This window comes from Trematomus bernacchii, unplaced genomic scaffold (genome assembly GCF_902827165.1).
Source record: "Trematomus bernacchii unplaced genomic scaffold, fTreBer1.1, whole genome shotgun sequence".
Taxonomy (NCBI): domain Eukaryota; kingdom Metazoa; phylum Chordata; class Actinopteri; order Perciformes; family Nototheniidae; genus Trematomus; species Trematomus bernacchii.
Window position 1 is genome coordinate 14,834 of NW_022987841.1, and position 17,811 is coordinate 32,644.

The window sequence follows — 17,811 nt, forward strand, 5'->3', positions numbered from 1 at the left end:
TGTTTCTCTGCTCTGTATCACACCTGTTCCCATCTACATGTCAGGTGTTTCTCCTCTCTGTATCACACCTGTTCCCATCTACATGTCAGGTGTTTCTCTGCTCTGTATCACACCTGTTCCCATCTACATGTCAGGTGTTTCTCCTCTCTGTATCACACCTGTTCCCATCTACATGTCAGGTGTTTTCTCCTCTCTGTATCACACCTGTTCCCATCTACATGTCAGGTGTTTCTCAGCTCTGTATCACACCTGTTCCCATCTACATGTCAGGTGTTTCTCCGCTCTGTATCACACCTGTTCCCATCTACATGTCAGGTGTTTCTCCTCTCTGTATCACACCTGTTCCCATCTACATGTCAGGTGTTTCTCCTCTCTGTATCACACCTGTTCCCATCTACATGTCAGGTGTTTCTCTGCTCTGTATCACACCTGTTCCCATCTACATGTCAGGTGTTTCTCTGCTCTGTATCACACCTGTTCCCATCTACATGTCAGGTGTTTCTCTGCTCTGTATCACACCTGTTCCCATCTACATGTCAGGTGTTTCTCCTCTCTGTATCACACCTGTTCCCATCTACATGTCAGGTGTTTCTCAGCTCTGTATCACACCTGTTCCCATCTACATGTCAGGTGTTTCTCTGCTCTGTATCACACCTGTTCCCATCTACATGTCAGGTGTTTCTCTGCTCTCTATCACACCTGTTCCCATCTACATGTCAGGTGTTTCTCCTCTCTGTATCACACCTGTTCCCATCTACATGTCAGGTGTTTCTCTGCTCTGTATCACACCTGTTCCCATCTACATGTCAGGTGTTTCTCCTCTCTGTATCACACCTGTTCCCATCTACATGTCAGGTGTTTCTCAGCTCTGTATCACACCTGTTCCCATCTACATGTCAGGTGTTTCTCTGCTCTCTATCACACCTGTTCCCATCTACATGTCAGGTGTTTCTCCTCTCTGTATCACACCTGTTCCCATCTACATGTCAGGTGTTTCTCTGCTCTGTATCACACCTGTTCCCATCTACATGTCAGGTGTTTCTCCTCTCTGTATCACACCTGTTCCCATCTACATGTCAGGTGTTTCTCTGCTCTGTATCACACCTGTTCCCATCTACATGTCAGGTGTTTCTCTGCTCTGTATCACACCTGTTCCCATCTACATGTCAGGTGTTTCTCCTCTCTGTATCACACCTGTTCCCATCTACATGTCAGGTGTTTCTCTGCTCTGTATCACACCTGTTCCCATCTACATGTCAGGTGTTTCTCCTCTCTGTATCACACCTGTTCCCATCTACATGTCAGGTGTTTCTCAGCTCTGTATCACACCTGATCCCATCTACATGTCAGGTGTTTCTCTGCTCTGTATCACACCTGTTCCCATCTACATGTCAGGTGTTTCTCCTCTCTGTATCACACCTGTTCCCATCTACATGTCAGGTGTTTCTCAGCTCTGTATCACTCCTGATCCCATCTACATGTCAGGTGTTTCTCCGCTCTGTATCACACCTGTTCCCATCTACATGTCAGGTGTTTCTCTGCTCTCTATCACACCTGTTCCCATCTACATGTCAGGTGTTTCTCTGCTCTGTATCACACCTGTTCCCATCTACATGTCAGGTGTTTCTCTGCTCTGTATCACACCTGTTCCCATCTACATGTCAGGTGTTTCTCTGCTCTGTATCACACCTGTTCCCATCTACATGTCAGGTGTTTCTCTGCTCTGTATCACACCTGTTCCCATCTACATGTCAGGTGTTTCTCCGCTCTGTATCACACCTGTTCCCATCTACATGTCAGGTGTTTCTCCGGTCTGACTGTTGTCCTCTCTCCTCTCTCCAGCGCTCCAATGCTACTGCGACCGCTGCTCGGCTAACTCCAGCTGCACGACGGACGGAGTGTGTTTCGTGGCGATCCGTAAGATTGGCAGTCGCCTGACGAGAGAACAGCGTCAGTGTGTTCACGAGAGCGAGCTGATCCCCAGAGACAGACCCTTCATCTGTGCTCCGTCCGTGAAGCAGGAGACGGGGATCTATCCTGTGTGCTGCACCACGGACAACTGCAACAAGGAGCCAGACCTCAACATCATCCCAGGTACACACACACACACACACACACACACACACACACACACACACACACACACACACACACACACACAGCAACAAGGAGCCAGACCTCAACATCATCCCAGGTACACACACACACACACACACACACACACACACACACACAGCAACAAGGAGCCAGACCTCAACATCATCCCAGGTACACACACACACACACACACACACACGTACACACATTCACACACACACACACACACACATGTACACACACACACGTTCAAACAGGGTTAAAGAGACACGGGTAAGTTAATATCCTCTCTCTCTCTCCCCCCCCCCCCCCCCCCCCCCCAGTCCCCACGGTGCGGACCCCCCCCCTCGGCCCTGTGGCCCTCGCTGCAGTGATAGCTGGCCCTGTGTGTGTCCTCTGCCTCCTATTGGTCCTCGCCTTCTACGTCTGTCACAGCCACCGAGCAGCGGGGGCGGCGCACCGTCATCATCACCGTGTGTCCAACGAGGAAGACCCCCACATGGACCACCCCTTCATCACCGTGGGAACAACGCTCAGAGACCTCATCTACGACATGACCACCTCAGGGTCTGGATCAGGTGTGTGTGTGTGTTATTGTTTTGTTAGCATCAGTATGTTGTGCTCCATGTAAACGGTAATATAGATATTCTGTAATGAGCCTTATATTGACATATAAACAACATTCTACACGTGCAAAGCTAAGAGTCACACCGCATGGACCGTCTGTCTGCTAGCGACAATGCTAACAGCAGTAGCATTCTTAATGTGTGACACAACAAGACAGAAGATATTCTGAACGAAGTTTAGAGCGACGTGCAGCAGACACACCTCTGCACCTGAGAGAGAGGGGCTGCTAGAGGGGCTGCTAGAGGGGCTGCTAGAGGGGCTGCTAGAGGGGCTGCTAGAGGGGCTGCTAGAAACCATCTTTCTCCTTGAATTCTTCTTAAAGTCCACTTGCCTTCTCTTTGAAGGAATATTAAAAACAGTCAAGTGCCGCTTTCACACCAAGTACTTTGCCGTACATAGTGCCAGCACTTAGTACCCCCAGGGCGCTCAGTACCCCCGGGGCACTCAGTACCCCCGGGGCACTCAGTACCCCCGGGGCACTCAGGGGCACTCAGTACCCCCGGGGCACTCAGTACCCCCGGGGCACTCAGTACCCCCGGGGCACTCAGTACCCCCGGGGCACTCAGTACCCCCGGGGCACTCAGGGGCACTCAGTACCCCCGGGGCACTCAGTACCCCCGGGGCACTCAGGGGCACTCAGTACCCCCGGGGCACTCAGTACCTCCAGGGCACTCAGTACAGATCGCGTTCACACCGGAATAAGTTCCTGAGGGAAGATTAGGCAAATGAAGCCGCTGACGTCACTTCTTCTTCTTCTGCTTTGGGTTTACTGGCAGGCTGCAAACCACTTCACGGCGTATACTGCCACCCGGAGTCCCCGGAGTTGGGGAAGGCTTCAGTAGAAGCTGCTGGGACTCCCAGCAGCTTCTACTGAAGCCTTCAGAGTAAATCTCCAGAACGCCGACACCTCCTCATCTCCACCGCTCCCATGTTTTATTTTGTGTTGCCATAAGTTAGTCTCTCTGCGTTTCTGCGCTGGGCTAATGCTAATGCTAATAATGCTAATGCAATGGCGGCTTCACAAAACTTTTTGGGAGTTTTACGGGGCGTGGTTTACAATCCGCCCAGCCAATCAGACATAGGAACCTTTTTCTCCCAGGAAAGTGCCTGCTCTCTAGCCGGGACGGAAAGGGGGTACAAAGGTTCATGAACTCATTTTAGTTTCCGGCTCTTTTTGGTGTGAACGAAACATTTCAGAACTATATCGGAACTAAACGGGAAAAGCACTGCGGTGTGAACGCGCCTATAGAGAGCGCCGGCACTTCAGAGAGTCCTCATGATGATGAAGAGCCTGAAATATTAAGGTCTGAGTGTTGGTGGATAATGAGATGATGTATTACCTGGAAGACCTTCCTCCTGTTACTGTGTGTTTCTTTGGGGTTACTCTGAGGGTCTGAAGCCCTCTGAGAACATCTGTTCATAATACATATATAAACAGATTCTAGATGAAGGTTTCAGATTGTATTTACATTAAGTTCAGTTCATGCACTTTTCTACATTTTTTAAACCCATATTCTCTGTGGAGGTATGTTGAAACAAATAAAGAAGAAGAAGAAGGACTAGGCGATGTGTTTCGCTGTAAAGGTCACCTCGTCTCGTGCAGATAAAATACATTTAAAACGGAAAGAGAAACTGGGTGAAATGAAGTGGAACAGAAACACTGAGAGAACAGGAAGCCTTAACTTATTATGTACCTGCACACAGCTTAAATTAGAGTCATCACACACACACACACACACACACACACACACACACACACACACACACACACACACACACACACACACACACACACACACACACACACACACACACACACTGCTGGCAGCCTCCGCTCTTCATGCAGTCATGAATGAGCTCCTCTCTGAGAGACTGGCACCTCGACTCTCTCCAGCAGAGAGAGTGTGTGTGTGTGTGTGTGTGTGTGTGTGTGTGTGTGTGTGTGTGTGTGTGTGTGTGTGTGTGTGTGTGTGTGTGTGTGTGTGTGTGGTGTGTGTGTGTGTGTGTGTGTGTGTGTGGTGTGTGTGTGTGTGTGTGTGTGTGTGTGTGTGTGTGTGTGTGTGTGTGTGTGTGTGTGTGTGTGTGTGTGTGTGTGTGTGTGTTTCCTCATCAGCTGTTTCTATGTGACAGTTGCTCTTGTAGCAGCGCTATTGATTTCTGGAAAGTAACCTGAACGCATTTACACGATTAAATATAAACGATCCACCGGCGAGTGTTCAGCATTTATCTTTTAAAGGTCTTGGACTATAAATGATTTGCTCTCAATGTGCATTCCTCTCAGAGCAGAAGACATTTCTCTCCACTGAATCATATGCAGAGTGACTTTATGACTTTATGACCTCACCTCTCTCCGTCTGAACGCTCTAGTTCCTGACCTCACCTCTCTCCGTCTGAACGCTCTAGTTCCTGACCTCACCTCTCTCCGTCTGAACGCTCTCTCTCCTGACCTCACCTCTCTCCGTCTGAACGCTCTAGTTCCTGACCTCACCTCTCTCCGTCTGAACGCTCTAGTTCCTGACCTCACCTCTCTCCGTCTGAACGCTCTAGCTCCTGACCTCACCTCTCTCCGTCTGAACGCTCTAGCTCCTGACCTCACCTCTCTCCGTCTGAACGCTCTAGCTCCTGACCTCACCTCTCTCCGTCTGAACGCTCTAGCTCCTGACCTCACCTCTCTCTCCTGACCTCACCTCTCTCCGTCTGAACGCTCTAGCTCCTGACCTCACCTCTCTCCGTCTGAACGCTCTAGTTCCTGACCTCACCTCTCTCCGTCTGAACGCTCTAGTTCCTGACCTCACCTCTCTCCGTCTGAACGCTCTAGTTCCTGACCTCACCTCTCTCCGTCTGAACTCTCTAGCTCCTGACCTCACATCTCTCCGTCTGAACGCTCTAGCTCCTGACCTCACCTCTCTCCGTCTGAACGCTCTAGTTCCTGACCTCACCTCTCTCCGTCTGAACGCTCTAGTTCCTGACCTCACCTCTCTCCGTCTGAACGCTCTAGTTCCTGACCTCACCTCTCTCCGTCTGAACGCTCTAGTTCCTGACCTCACCTCTCTCCGTCTGAACGCTCTAGTTCCTGACCTCACCTCTCTCCGTCTGAACGCTCTAGCTCCTGACCTCACCTCTCTCCGTCTGAACGCTCTAGCTCCTGACCTCACCTCTCTCCGTCTGAACGCTCTAGCTCCTGACCTCACCTCTCTCCGTCTGAACGCTCTAGTTCCTGACCTCACCTCTCTCCGTCTGAACGCTCTAGTTCCTGACCTCACCTCTCTCCGTCTGAACGCTCTAGCTCCTGACCTCACCTCTCTCCGTCTGAACGCTCTAGCTCCTGACCTCACCTCTCTCCGTCTGAACTCTCTAGTTCCTGACCTCACCTCTCTCCGTCTGAACGCTCTAGTTCCTGACCTCACCTCTCTCCGTCTGAACGCTCTAGCTCCTGACCTCACCTCTCTCCGTCTGAACGCTCTAGCTCCTGACCTCACCTCTCTCCGTCTGAACGCTCTAGCTCCTGACCTCACCTCTCTCCGTCTGAACTCTCTAGTTCCTGACCTCACCTCTCTCCGTCTGAACGCTCTAGTTCCTGACCTCACCTCTCTCTCCTGACCTCACCTCTCTCCGTCTGAACGCTCTAGTTCCTGACCTCACCTCTCTCCGTCTGAACGCTCTAGTTCCTGACCTCACCTCTCTCCGTCTGAACGCTCTAGTTCCTGCAGGAAGTGATCAATATGCAAACAGACAGCCTGTGACTTATAGGGTAGAAATATATTGAAATCTCCTCGTTCTTCACGCTGCACCAGCTGGCTTTTGACTGATCATTTATTAAAAGTATTTCTGGTGACTCTTAAATCCTTACCGTCAGCTTCTAATATGTTTCTGTGCAGTTCTTCCCTTATACCTTCATTAGTGTAAAGACTCTCTGGTTCCTGACCGTGTTATAGATCTCTGCGTTGATGAACATCTGTGATGAAGTGTTTCAGGTGACTCTAACCTGTATCTGTGTGTGTGCAGGTCTGCCCCTGCTGGTGCAGAGGACGATCGCCCGCACCATCATCCTGCAGGAGAGCATCGGGAAGGGGAGGTTTGGGGAGGTGTGGCGGGGGAAGTGGAGAGGAGAGGAGGTGGCTGTGAAGATCTTCTCCTCCAGAGAAGAGAGGTCCTGGTTCAGAGAGGCAGAGATCTACCAGACCGTTATGCTGCGGCACGAGAACATCCTGGGGTTCATCGCTGCTGACAACAAAGGTGAGAGGAGACGAGGAAGGTGAGAGGAGAGGAGGAAGGGGAGAGGAGAGGAGAGGAGGAAGGTGAGAGGAGAGGAGAGGAGGAAGGTGAGAGGAGAGGAGGAAGGTGAGAGGAGAGGAGAGGAGGAAGGTGAGAGGAGAGGAGGAAGGTGAGAGGAGAGGAGAGGAGAGGAGAGGAGGAAGGTGAGAGGAGAGGAGGAAGGTGAGAGGAGAGGAGGAAGGTGAGAGGAGAGGAGAGGAGAGGAGGAAGGTGAGAGGAGACGAGGAAGGTGAGAGGAGACGAGGAAGGTGAGAGGAGACGAGGAAGGTGAGAGGAGACGAGGAAGGTGAGAGGAGACCTCCGGAATAAAGAGTCTGGATGAAACTCAGGGTTCACATGCAGAGCCTCAGACTGTAGACGTGAGGGGAAGGAGGTCAGATTCAAGTCTCCATCTCAGCAGCTTCAGTGGAGACGTGGACATCTGAAGTCCTCCAGCAGAGCAGCATGGAGGACATAGAACAAGTGAAACAGATCAAATGCAAGAGAATAGAAATAGTGCATGGAATGATACAGCAGATAAATAATTCACACAAGATTAAAGATTAATACAATTAAAGTTATAATCATTAATATAATACAGACAGGAAGGAGGGGTCATTTAAACTCGTTAACATCAGGGATTAAAACACAGACTGCAGACTGTGAGGGGGGGAAGAGTTCACTGTGGAGGGCGCACACACACACACACACGCATGCACACACACACACACACACAGCTTCACACACACACACACACACACACAGCTTCACACACACACACACACAGCTTCACACACACACACACACACACACACACACACACACACACACACACACACACACACACAGCTTCACACACACACACACACAGCTTCACACACACACACACACAGCTTCACACACACACACACACACACACACACACACACACACACACACACACACACACACACACACACACACACACACACACACACACACACACACACACACACAGCTCAGTACAGTGTGCTCCTGCAGGTTTAATGGATGTATAGCAGAGCTACCTGTGTGTGTGTGATATAGAGATTAGAGGAACCTAAATGCATCAAAGCCCGTTGTGGGTTGCTGTGTTTTCTCCAGTCCTTTCAGACCATAATAAATGATAATATGCACAAAAGCCATACACAGTAGCTATATTACTTAAAGTAAAGAAACACACATTAAAGTCCCTTCTCCTGTGCAGATAACGGCACGTGGACCCAGCTCTGGTTGGTGTCAGATTACCACGAGCACGGCTCTCTGTTCGACTATCTGAACCGTTACACCGTCACCGTGGAGGGGATGATCAAACTGTCTCTGTCCACCGCCAGCGGACTGGCTCACCTGCACATGGAGATCGTGGGGACGCAAGGTGAGACACACACACACACACACACACACACACACACACACACACACACACACACACACACACACACGTATAAGGAATGGGAACTGTGGGGATCGTTAGCAGCCGCAGACTTGCTGATGCTCGTGCTCTTTCTGTATATCCTCCTGACGTCCCGCTCACATATTAATAGTCGTGCCCAGATGTTCCTAAACGTGTCCTTGGTCTTCAGGGAAGCCGGCCATCGCCCACAGAGACCTGAAGTCTAAGAACATCCTGGTGAAGAAGAACGGGACGTGTTGCATCGCTGACCTCGGCCTCGCTGTGAGACACGACTCGGCCACCGACACCATCGACATCGCACCCAACCACCGGGTGGGGACCAAGAGGTGGGTCTGCAATATCTTCTATCTCCTGTGTTTCTATCTCCTCTGTTCCTCTTTAGAGGCTAGCGTTGTGACTACCTGATTTGCACCGTGCAAGCGCGAGTTGGTCCTCTATATTGGACCGCTACGTACAGCAACCCAAGTGGGACATTTGACACAGCGGTGTTTCGCAAAGACGAAAAAAAAAAACGACTACATTAATCTGAGAAAGATGAGTTATTGTTATTACTACGTAAATCCTATTAGTGGGTTAAGAACATTCTTAGAATAAGTGAGACATGGATAGTTTGACAGATATCACACTGGAAGAATAAGAAACTGTAAATATATGCATTCATTTATGGCATTAATATTCAATTCAATATCTAACTCTTAACTGTGAATGGTTTTCATTTATTTAACATTAGAAATGTTTTAGTCTGGCCAAACTTTCTGTTGAGATTTTTGGAAAAGGGAAATGACTTTATTAAATGTCCCTCGTGAGCTGCTGTAGTTCTGCTTTCACTGAAGCTATGAGTGCGTGACTCCTGAAGAGAGACCTCACCAATACATGTGTTCTTTATCTGCTTTCATTCAAACTTCAACAGAAAGGATCCCTTCCTCTGAATGAGAGGCTCGCACAAAAGAGAAGAGCTCTGTGATTTCAGTTCTCTCTTTCTTTAACAATCCTTCTCTAGGTTCAACAACAAACCCCTTTCAGCAGAGGCCTTGATTTCATCTCTGATTCCTCTCTGATTCCTCTCTATTGGCGCGTTTCCACTACACGGCCTCTCACGGCCTCGCTCGGTATGGCTAGGCCTCGTTAGGACTGGCTCACTTTATGGCGCATTTCCATTACAGTTTAGGAACTGGGGTAGTAACTATAGTAACACAGTGTAGGCGGAGCCGTGACGTCATCTTCAATGAGAACCCCACAAAACCAACACAGCCGTTAGCTGTTAGCACTCAGAGCTCACAGCTCCTCATATCTGTTCAGAAACTAGACACAAGTTAAACAAGTACAAGCCACAGACTGCCTGTGTCATGGTGAATACAGTCGCTGCTTTATTTATGTCTGTATAGGCCGTTGTTGTGAGTGTGGACGGTCGGAGCATATACTGCGTTAGCTTAGCCAATCTCCATTTAGAAAACACGCATTTTAAAAGGTGTTTCCCCTGCCGTCTGTCTGCAGACTTGTCAAAGCATTAATTCATGGTTTTTACTAACCGGTATCAGTATGTTGTTACTTCATCATTTTGAAACGTGTATTACAATTAAATCACGGTCAAATATGTCCATCTTGTTGTAGTTGTAGCCCCCTTGCCAGCGATGCTCTCTCTAGTTTAGCATACTCAGCCCGACTCAGCCTCGTTGTCTCTGGCCCTAGACCCACGATTTTATGAGGCCAGAAAAACTGTGAATTAGGACCCGCCGGCCGGTACTAGGCCAAGTGGAAACGCAACCAAAGACGGGCCGCTGACGTCACAGCCCTCTTAAACGGTGCTCCGCGCTGTAGTGGAAACGCGCCATATTTCATCTCTGATTCCTCTCTATATTATATATATATATAATATCTCCATGTCCCCCCCCCCCCCCTCAGGTACATGGCTCCGGAGGTTTTGGACGATTCTATAAACATGAAACACTTCGAGTCCTTTAAGCGAGCCGATATCTACGCCATGGGGCTGGTGTTCTGGGAGATCGCCAGCCGCTGCTCCATGGGGGGTAAGAGTCTCTCTCTCTCACACACACACACACACACACACACACACACACACACACACACACACACACACACACACACACACACACACACACACATTGTTAGCAGCCACATACTTGCTGTTGCTCTTTCTGTATATTTTGCACATTTCTGCACGATGCTACCTCTGCAGATCCTCCTTTTTGATGACACACACACACACACACACACACACACACACACAGTATCTAACGTGTATTATTTCCTCTCTCCAGGCATTCACGAGGACTACCAGCTGCCGTACTACGACCTGGTGCAGTCGGACCCGTCTGTTGAGGAGATGAGGAAGGTGGTGTGTGAGCAGAAACTCAGACCCAACATCCCCAACCGCTGGCAGAGCTGCGAGGTACACACACACACGCACGCACGCACGCACGCACGCACGCACGCACGCACGCACGCACGCACGCACGCACGCACGCACCACACACACACACACACACACACACACACACACAGACACACACACGTCCCCGGAGAGGAAGCAAACACTCAGAGAGTGTGTGCAATGCAGTTTCAGGTTTCACTTTGACGGCATTGCACACTCTCTCTCTCTCACTGTGTGCAGTCCAGGGAGTCGTTAACATTTTATTCAATTTGATTCTGTGAAGCAGATCCTTTCACTTTGTTTAATGAAACCCCCGATAAAACACGGTGTTTTTAATATAACCCATGCTTCACACCAGAGACACACAGGAGAAAGGAGAACACAGATTAGTGAAACAGTAATGATGAGACACGCTCCTTTTATTCAGCATTTTGCATCCTGAGTGTTGCTAAATATGACTTACACTCTGCTCACAGATTAAATGTGAATTCCTCCGATCCAATGAGCCTCTTCAGGGTCTACAGTGATTACAAACCATTGCAGCCCCTCCCATAAGTGTTGCAGAGGTTTTAATCTGTGATGGTTTTAAATCAGAGGGTTATTTCAGTTTGAATCAGAGTTAGAGGAAATGATGTGTCTGAAAGCATTTAGAGGGGAGGCTCTGCTGCTGTGATGACGGTGTGAGAAGTCAGACAGAGACACAGACATGACACACACACACACACACGCGCACGCGCACGCGCACACGCACACGCACACGCACACGCACACGCACACACACTGCAGACTCTACATTACATTTAGCTGAGGCTTTTCTCCAAAGAGACTTACAATAAGTGCATTCGACCAAGAAGATACAAACTTGAAGAAAACAGAATCATATAAGAACATCAGGTTTCATAGAGCCAAAACATTTTAAGTGCTACTCACCTAGCTTTAGATAAGCCTGTCCTTTGTTAGTATATAAGTGCTTTGTTAGTGATTCTATCGCTCGAAGTGGAGTGGAAAGAGATGAGTCTTCAGTCTGCTCTGGAAGATGTGTGAGCTTTTTTTTAAATTTATTTAGCCTTTATTTATACAGGTGTAAAATCTCATTGAGACACAAGGTCTCATTTCCAAGAGAGACCTGTCAGTGGTAACACTACCACACAAAGTTACAGACAGGACACTAAACACAGAGGCAACCCTAAAATACAACATCGTAACAAAGCAGTCACTGAAATCCACACAGCAGGTAAAGCAGGTGCAAACACCCACAGATGATTTCTCCAGCTTTTTTAACATGAGTTTAAAATCCGTGATGGGTATCAAACTGGTCAGCTTGAGTTCCTGCTGAAGTGTGTTCCAGGTCGAGGGGGCAGAGTATGATATGGCTTTTTTTCCCAAGCACCGTGCGAACTGAGGGGACGGACAGAGTGATGTCATGTTGAGATGGTAGGCTATAGCTGTACTGTGTGTGTGATATGTGAGTGGATATGTAGAGGGGCAGCAGTCCAAGCATAGCGGTATAGATGAGTTTGTACCAGTGCAGTGATCTGCGCATTGATAATGATGTCCAGTTGACTAAAGAGTACAGCGTGCAATGGTGTGTGAGGGGGTTACAGTGGGTTATGAACCTCAGAGCCCCATGGTAGACAGCGTGCAGTGGGGTGTGAGGGGGTTACAGTGGGTTATGAACCTCAGAGCCCCATGGTAGACAGTGTGCAGTGGTGTGTGAGGGGGTTACAGTGGGTTATGAACCTCAGAGCTTTCTGCTGTCCTGATGTCAATGGGGAGCTCATTCCACCATGTTGGAGCCAGGATATCAAACCCACGTGTTTCTGCTGATGGGAACTTGGGTCCCCCTCGCAGTGCGGGTGCAGCGAGCCGTTTGGCCGATGCAGAGCGGAGTGCACGTGCTGGGGTGTACAGTTTAACCATGTCCTGGATGTAGGAAGGGCCAGATCCATTCACAGCATGGTACGCAAGTACCAGTGTCTTGAAGTGGATTCTAGCAGTTACTGGAAGCCAGTGAAGGGAGCGGAGGAGCGGCGTGGTGTGGGAACATTTTGGAAGGTTGAAGGCTCTCTCCTGTTTACACATGATTTCCCTGGAAATGAGGCGAGAGTTTTCTACAGAAACGTCACTTGTTCCCAGAACATCTGATATTAAATGTAGGGAATGATGGAGTGAGAGTTACTGGACAATGATGGATTTATATGAACTGTTTCAGGGTTAGCTCCAGCTGTGATGAACCCATGAGTATATATAGAGAGAGGACGTGTTGGCCGTTGTGTTTCCAGACTGGTTTTATACGTATATAATCTATATATCAGGACTAAAACCACCAGACTCAGCTTCATCCCACAGGCCTTTAGACTGTTAAACACCTGAACTGTTGAAAGAACATCCATCTGGCTGCTACTTAGAATTTATCTATCTAATATATCTATATATATTTATATCATATTCCAATCACTTGTATATAGCCGCCTCTTGCACTATCTCTGTTCTATTTGTATTTACTTGCACTATTCTATCTGTTGTATTGTGTTGCAGGTGTCCATGTACCTCCACAGTAGCTGCTGAGCAATGAAAGCCTTGAATCTCTATATAATATAATCTTTATGAACTCTTTCCTCTCAGGCGCTGAGGGTGATGGCGAAGATCATGAGGGAGTGTTGGTACGCTAACAGCGCCGCGAGGCTAACGGCCCTGCGCATCAAGAAGACCCTCTCTCAGCTCAGCCAATCAGAAGGCATCAAGATGTAGACACACACAGGCATCCATATCATTAGCATTAGTACCCTCCTCTGCTTTTCTATTCTCATCACACTCACTGATGAAGCTGTGTGTGTGGTGTGTGTGTGTGTGTGGTGTGTGTGTGTGTGTGTGTGTGTGTGTGTGTGTGTGTGTGTGTGGTGTGTGTGTGTGTGTGTGTGTGTGTGTGTGTGTGTGTGTGTGTGTGTGTGTGTGTGTGTGTGTGTGTGTGTGTGTGTGTGTGTGTGTGTGTGTGTGTGTGTGTGTGTGTGTGTGTGTGTGTGTGTGTGTGTGTGTGTGTGTGTGTGTGTGTGTGTGTGTGTGTGTGTGTGTGTGTGGTGTGTGTGTGTGTGTGTGTGTGTTCGTTCTGCACATGAAGGTCCCTCATCACACAGCAGGAGGTCAGGGTCTCCTCCTCTTCAGCAGGAGGTCAGGGTCTCCTCCTCTTCAGCAGGGCTGCAAGCTGTCCATCTGTCAGGGATCTGAATATATCAGGGGTTCATATCTGAATCTAAAAGTGAATACTGATGCAGTTTACTGGATGTACCTATAAAGTGTTCTAGGATAATTATCAGGTCCTCATTTCAATTTAACAAGTTCTAGTTATTTCAAATTAATACTTTACATTTCACTAAATGCACATTTAGTTCAACATGCTTTGTGCAGGAGATTTATGTTTCTATTCTAAAGCCATTAGCTGTTACACACCGAAAGGGTGAGGATTAAATGTAAATGTATAACCCTCGCCTGAGAATATTATATGTCTGACCCCTAGATTCCACCGGGTCCGTCTGCGCCGCGTTACGTCTGCGCCGCGGCGTTCACCGCGATCGCAGCCACTCTAGTCAATGGGTGCTATTCCACCGGCTAGAAGCGTCCCAGAAGCGTGTCGGCGCTGGGCTCCGCTAAAAATAGGCGGCTGGTCTATTTTTGACGCGACGCGAGGCGTTGCATAGCGCCGGGCAGGAAGTGGACCGGTCAGAGCATCCAGTCAATCCCCAAAGTAAACTCATTGTGCAGACCCTATCCCTCCGTAGTCTTTCAAGTAGGAGGAGAAATGCCAGCGTTCTCCTCCGGTTTACAGGCACTGTGTACATTATATATATAGAATAATGATGATGATGAATGGATTACCACTAAAATACAGCAACACATTTTTGATTCATGTCGTTTATAACTGGAATATTAGTTATTATTAACTTTGTCTGTACAAAGTAGCCTGTCCAGGAAATATGCCCAAATCAACTAAAACTGCGAGCCGGCAGGCAAGACGCTCCGCTTCTGAAACGCTTCTGAAACGCGCCTGGTAGGGTATGACGCCGGAGGAGGTTGGAACAAAACTGCGGCGCAGCCGTGACGCGGCGCAGACGGACCCGGTGGGGGGGAAGGCTTTTATTGTGACGCAGTGGATCTGGTATCCGCTTCCTGTCAAAGTGTCCCGTCTTCGTCTTGATGACAAAGCGTTTATATTGTTGTTTTATATAAATAAGCACAACATACTGTAATTGGTTGTAATGGTGCAAAAGGTCAAAAAAAAATACCATGTTACGTTTATTTTTTGGTGCAAAATAGCAGTATTTGTGAAGACAAAAACATCAGTTTGAAAAATGATATTAATGCAGGGATAACACTAAAACAAGCCCCTGTTGTTTAAAGAGTTTAAGATGACACAGATAGTCTACAGTTAGCATCTGTTAGCATCTGTTAGCAGCTGTTAGCGTCTAAAAGCAGCAGTTAGCTACAGTTTACAGTTAGCATTACTTTGCAGCAGTTAGCCGTTAGCAGCAATTAGCAGTTAGCATCAGTTTGCAACAGTTAGCGGCAGTTAGCATCTGTTAGCAGCCGTAAGTTGTTAGGAGCAGTTAGCATTACTTTGCAGCAGTTAGCATCTGTTAGCATCAGTTTGCAGCCGTTAGCATCTGTTAGCATCAGTTTGCAGCCGTTAGCATCTGTTAGCAGCAGTTAGCATCAGTTTGCAGCCGTTAGCATCTGTTAGCAGCAGTTAGCATCAGTTTGCAGCCCTGCTCTGAGTGTCAGTAGCACAGTGAGCTGCAGGTTTCCTCACCACCAACATCAACATATTTTTTTAACTTTTTATTTCACACGCAGGGAGGCGGACAGCTCAGTTTAATTTATTGAGTCATTTTTTAAGGTTTTCTTTTCTTACTTAGCGACAGAAAGTGGACGCGATGACCTCATTCATTCTGGGCAACATGCTGCAACATATGCAAAACCTTCAGAAACAGAGACTGTGCTCTCAGCTGCCGCCATGCCTTACACCGTGCTTTAATACACCCTCACGTGCACGCTGATCTGCGCACGTGGACTTCAACACACAACCTCACGTGCACGCTGATCTGCGCACGTGGACTTCAACACACAACCTCACGTGCACGCTGATCTGCGCACGTGGACTTCAACACACAACCTCACGTGCACGCTGATCTGCGCACGTGGACTTCAACACACACCCTCACGTGCACACTGATCTGCGCACGTGGACTATGCACCCCCCCCGCCCACTCTGGTGCCATAAATCCAACTCCGCCTCTCCACAAACGGGACATTTCAGTGTTTGGTTCTTCTCTGAGACGACATCCATCTAAATATAGCAAACGGAGATTTACTAAGCCATAGATTTTCCAGTTGTTTATTGTTTTATTGTTTTATTGTTTTTTTCGTGGCGAGGTCTTTTTCTACTAGAATGTAAAAACCACCAGATTTCAAAAGGACGTTTCAGCCGAGCCTTAAGGGACCAACACATGAGAGACAGCTCTTATCATTTCTGTTGTTTTTTATGAAAAAAGATATCTATATATATATATAATTACTATGATAAAGGTAGTGTCATTATTCTATCTAAAGGACAAAAAAAAATGATGTAGCACCTGATTTAGTTTCAAGTGTTGGACAGACTGCTGCTCTTCATCGTATTGATCAGATATTAGAGTTCAGCAATAAGTGCACTTCTGAACCTGCAGTCTGTCGCCTCTTTTCTTTATGATGCATAGTGTTGTTGTGCTGCTACGTGTTGGATGTAAATACCTTCAGATCGCCTGAATCTGATCTCTGTGCCATGCGACACACACCTTTCAGAAGAGTGTGAGTCGGAGATATCAAACCCTTTAGAGGGTGAAGTGCTGCAGGAGGGTCTGAACTAGCTCTCAGCTGATGCTCCTCTTCTTACACCTCCTCCTAACCAGACGACAACTCAACTTCAGCTTTTCTAAATAAACTGGACCTAATCTGCAGCGAGCGGATCATCCCGGCTCCTGCAACATTTAGATTAGTTCATCCACTTCCAACGTATTGTATTCGTCCAAAGTGACGTGAAGCTAAGACAGCTACCTGCAGACGGACACATGCTCCATTTAGGACATTTAACTATTTGTTCCGATCTCATTTCATTTACCCAGATGTACCCAGATGAACCCAGATGTCCTACATCTTCCCTGCAGTCATTAGCCGCGCTCACACCGGAGTACTTTCCCCCGTACTTTTCACGTTTAGTTCCGTTAGTACCCCTTATGTCGCGTTCACACCAAAAAGAATACTTAGTGCCTGGAACTTTTACCCCCATGTGTAGTGCCTGCTGAGAGGTGGTACTCTCCTGGGGGAAAAAGTGCCCCAGTTCTGATTGGCTGGGCGAATTGCAAACCACGCCCCGTACAACTCTGAAATGTTTTGTAGAGCCGCCATTTTATTATTTTAATTTTATTATTTTAATTTTATTATCCTTATCCACATTAGCATTATTAGCATTAGCATTAGCCCAGCGCACAAACGCAGAGAGACTAACTTATGGCAACACAGAAGAAAACATGGGAGCGGTGGAGATGAGGAGGTGTCGGCGTTCTGGCGATTTCCTCTGAAGGCTTCAGTAGAAGCTGCTGGGAGTCCCAGCAGCTTCTACTGAAGCCTTCCCCAACTCCGGGGACTTCCGGCCGGGGACTCCGGGTGGCAGTATACGCCGTGAAGTGGTTTGGGGCCTGCCAGTAAACCCAAAGCAGCAGAAGAAGAAGAAGTGACGTCACTTGCGTAATCTTTCCTCAGGGAATTTATTCCGGTGTGAACGCGATCTGTACTGAGTGCCCTGGGGTCATAAGTGCCGGCACTAAGTACGGCAAAGTACTTGGTGTGAACGCGCCTATTAAATAACTAGGACAGGTTCTCATTTACTGAAGGAGAAACCACAACAGCGGCAACAAATAAATGCTCGCCTCGTTTCTTTCCACTTGAGACCTATTTTTATAAATCCAACGAGGAGTCC

General features: G+C 48.1%; 1 protein-coding gene and 1 long non-coding RNA gene across 2 annotated transcripts; one reads left to right on the forward strand and one right to left on the reverse strand.

Annotated features, from left to right (window-relative positions):
• Nucleotides 1-1,832: 1,832 nt before the first annotated feature.
• Nucleotides 1,833-13,696, forward strand: tgfbr1b (transforming growth factor, beta receptor 1 b; the record flags this gene model as incomplete). Its single annotated transcript, XM_034112867.1, has 8 exons — nt 1,833-2,094; nt 2,421-2,675; nt 6,730-6,960; nt 8,204-8,371; nt 8,580-8,736; nt 10,313-10,437; nt 10,690-10,820; nt 13,428-13,696. Coding segments are annotated over 8 exons (1,455 nt in total), but the record flags the coding sequence as incomplete, so codon positions are not given.
• A 1,936-nt stretch (nt 13,697-15,632) lies between these two features.
• Nucleotides 15,633-17,122, reverse strand: LOC117468631. Its single transcript, XR_004554501.1, has 2 exons — nt 15,882-17,122; nt 15,633-15,837 (listed from the first exon to the last, which is right to left on the reverse strand). It is a non-coding gene; the product is annotated as an uncharacterized LOC117468631 (long non-coding RNA).
• Nucleotides 17,123-17,811: the final 689 nt, after the last annotated feature.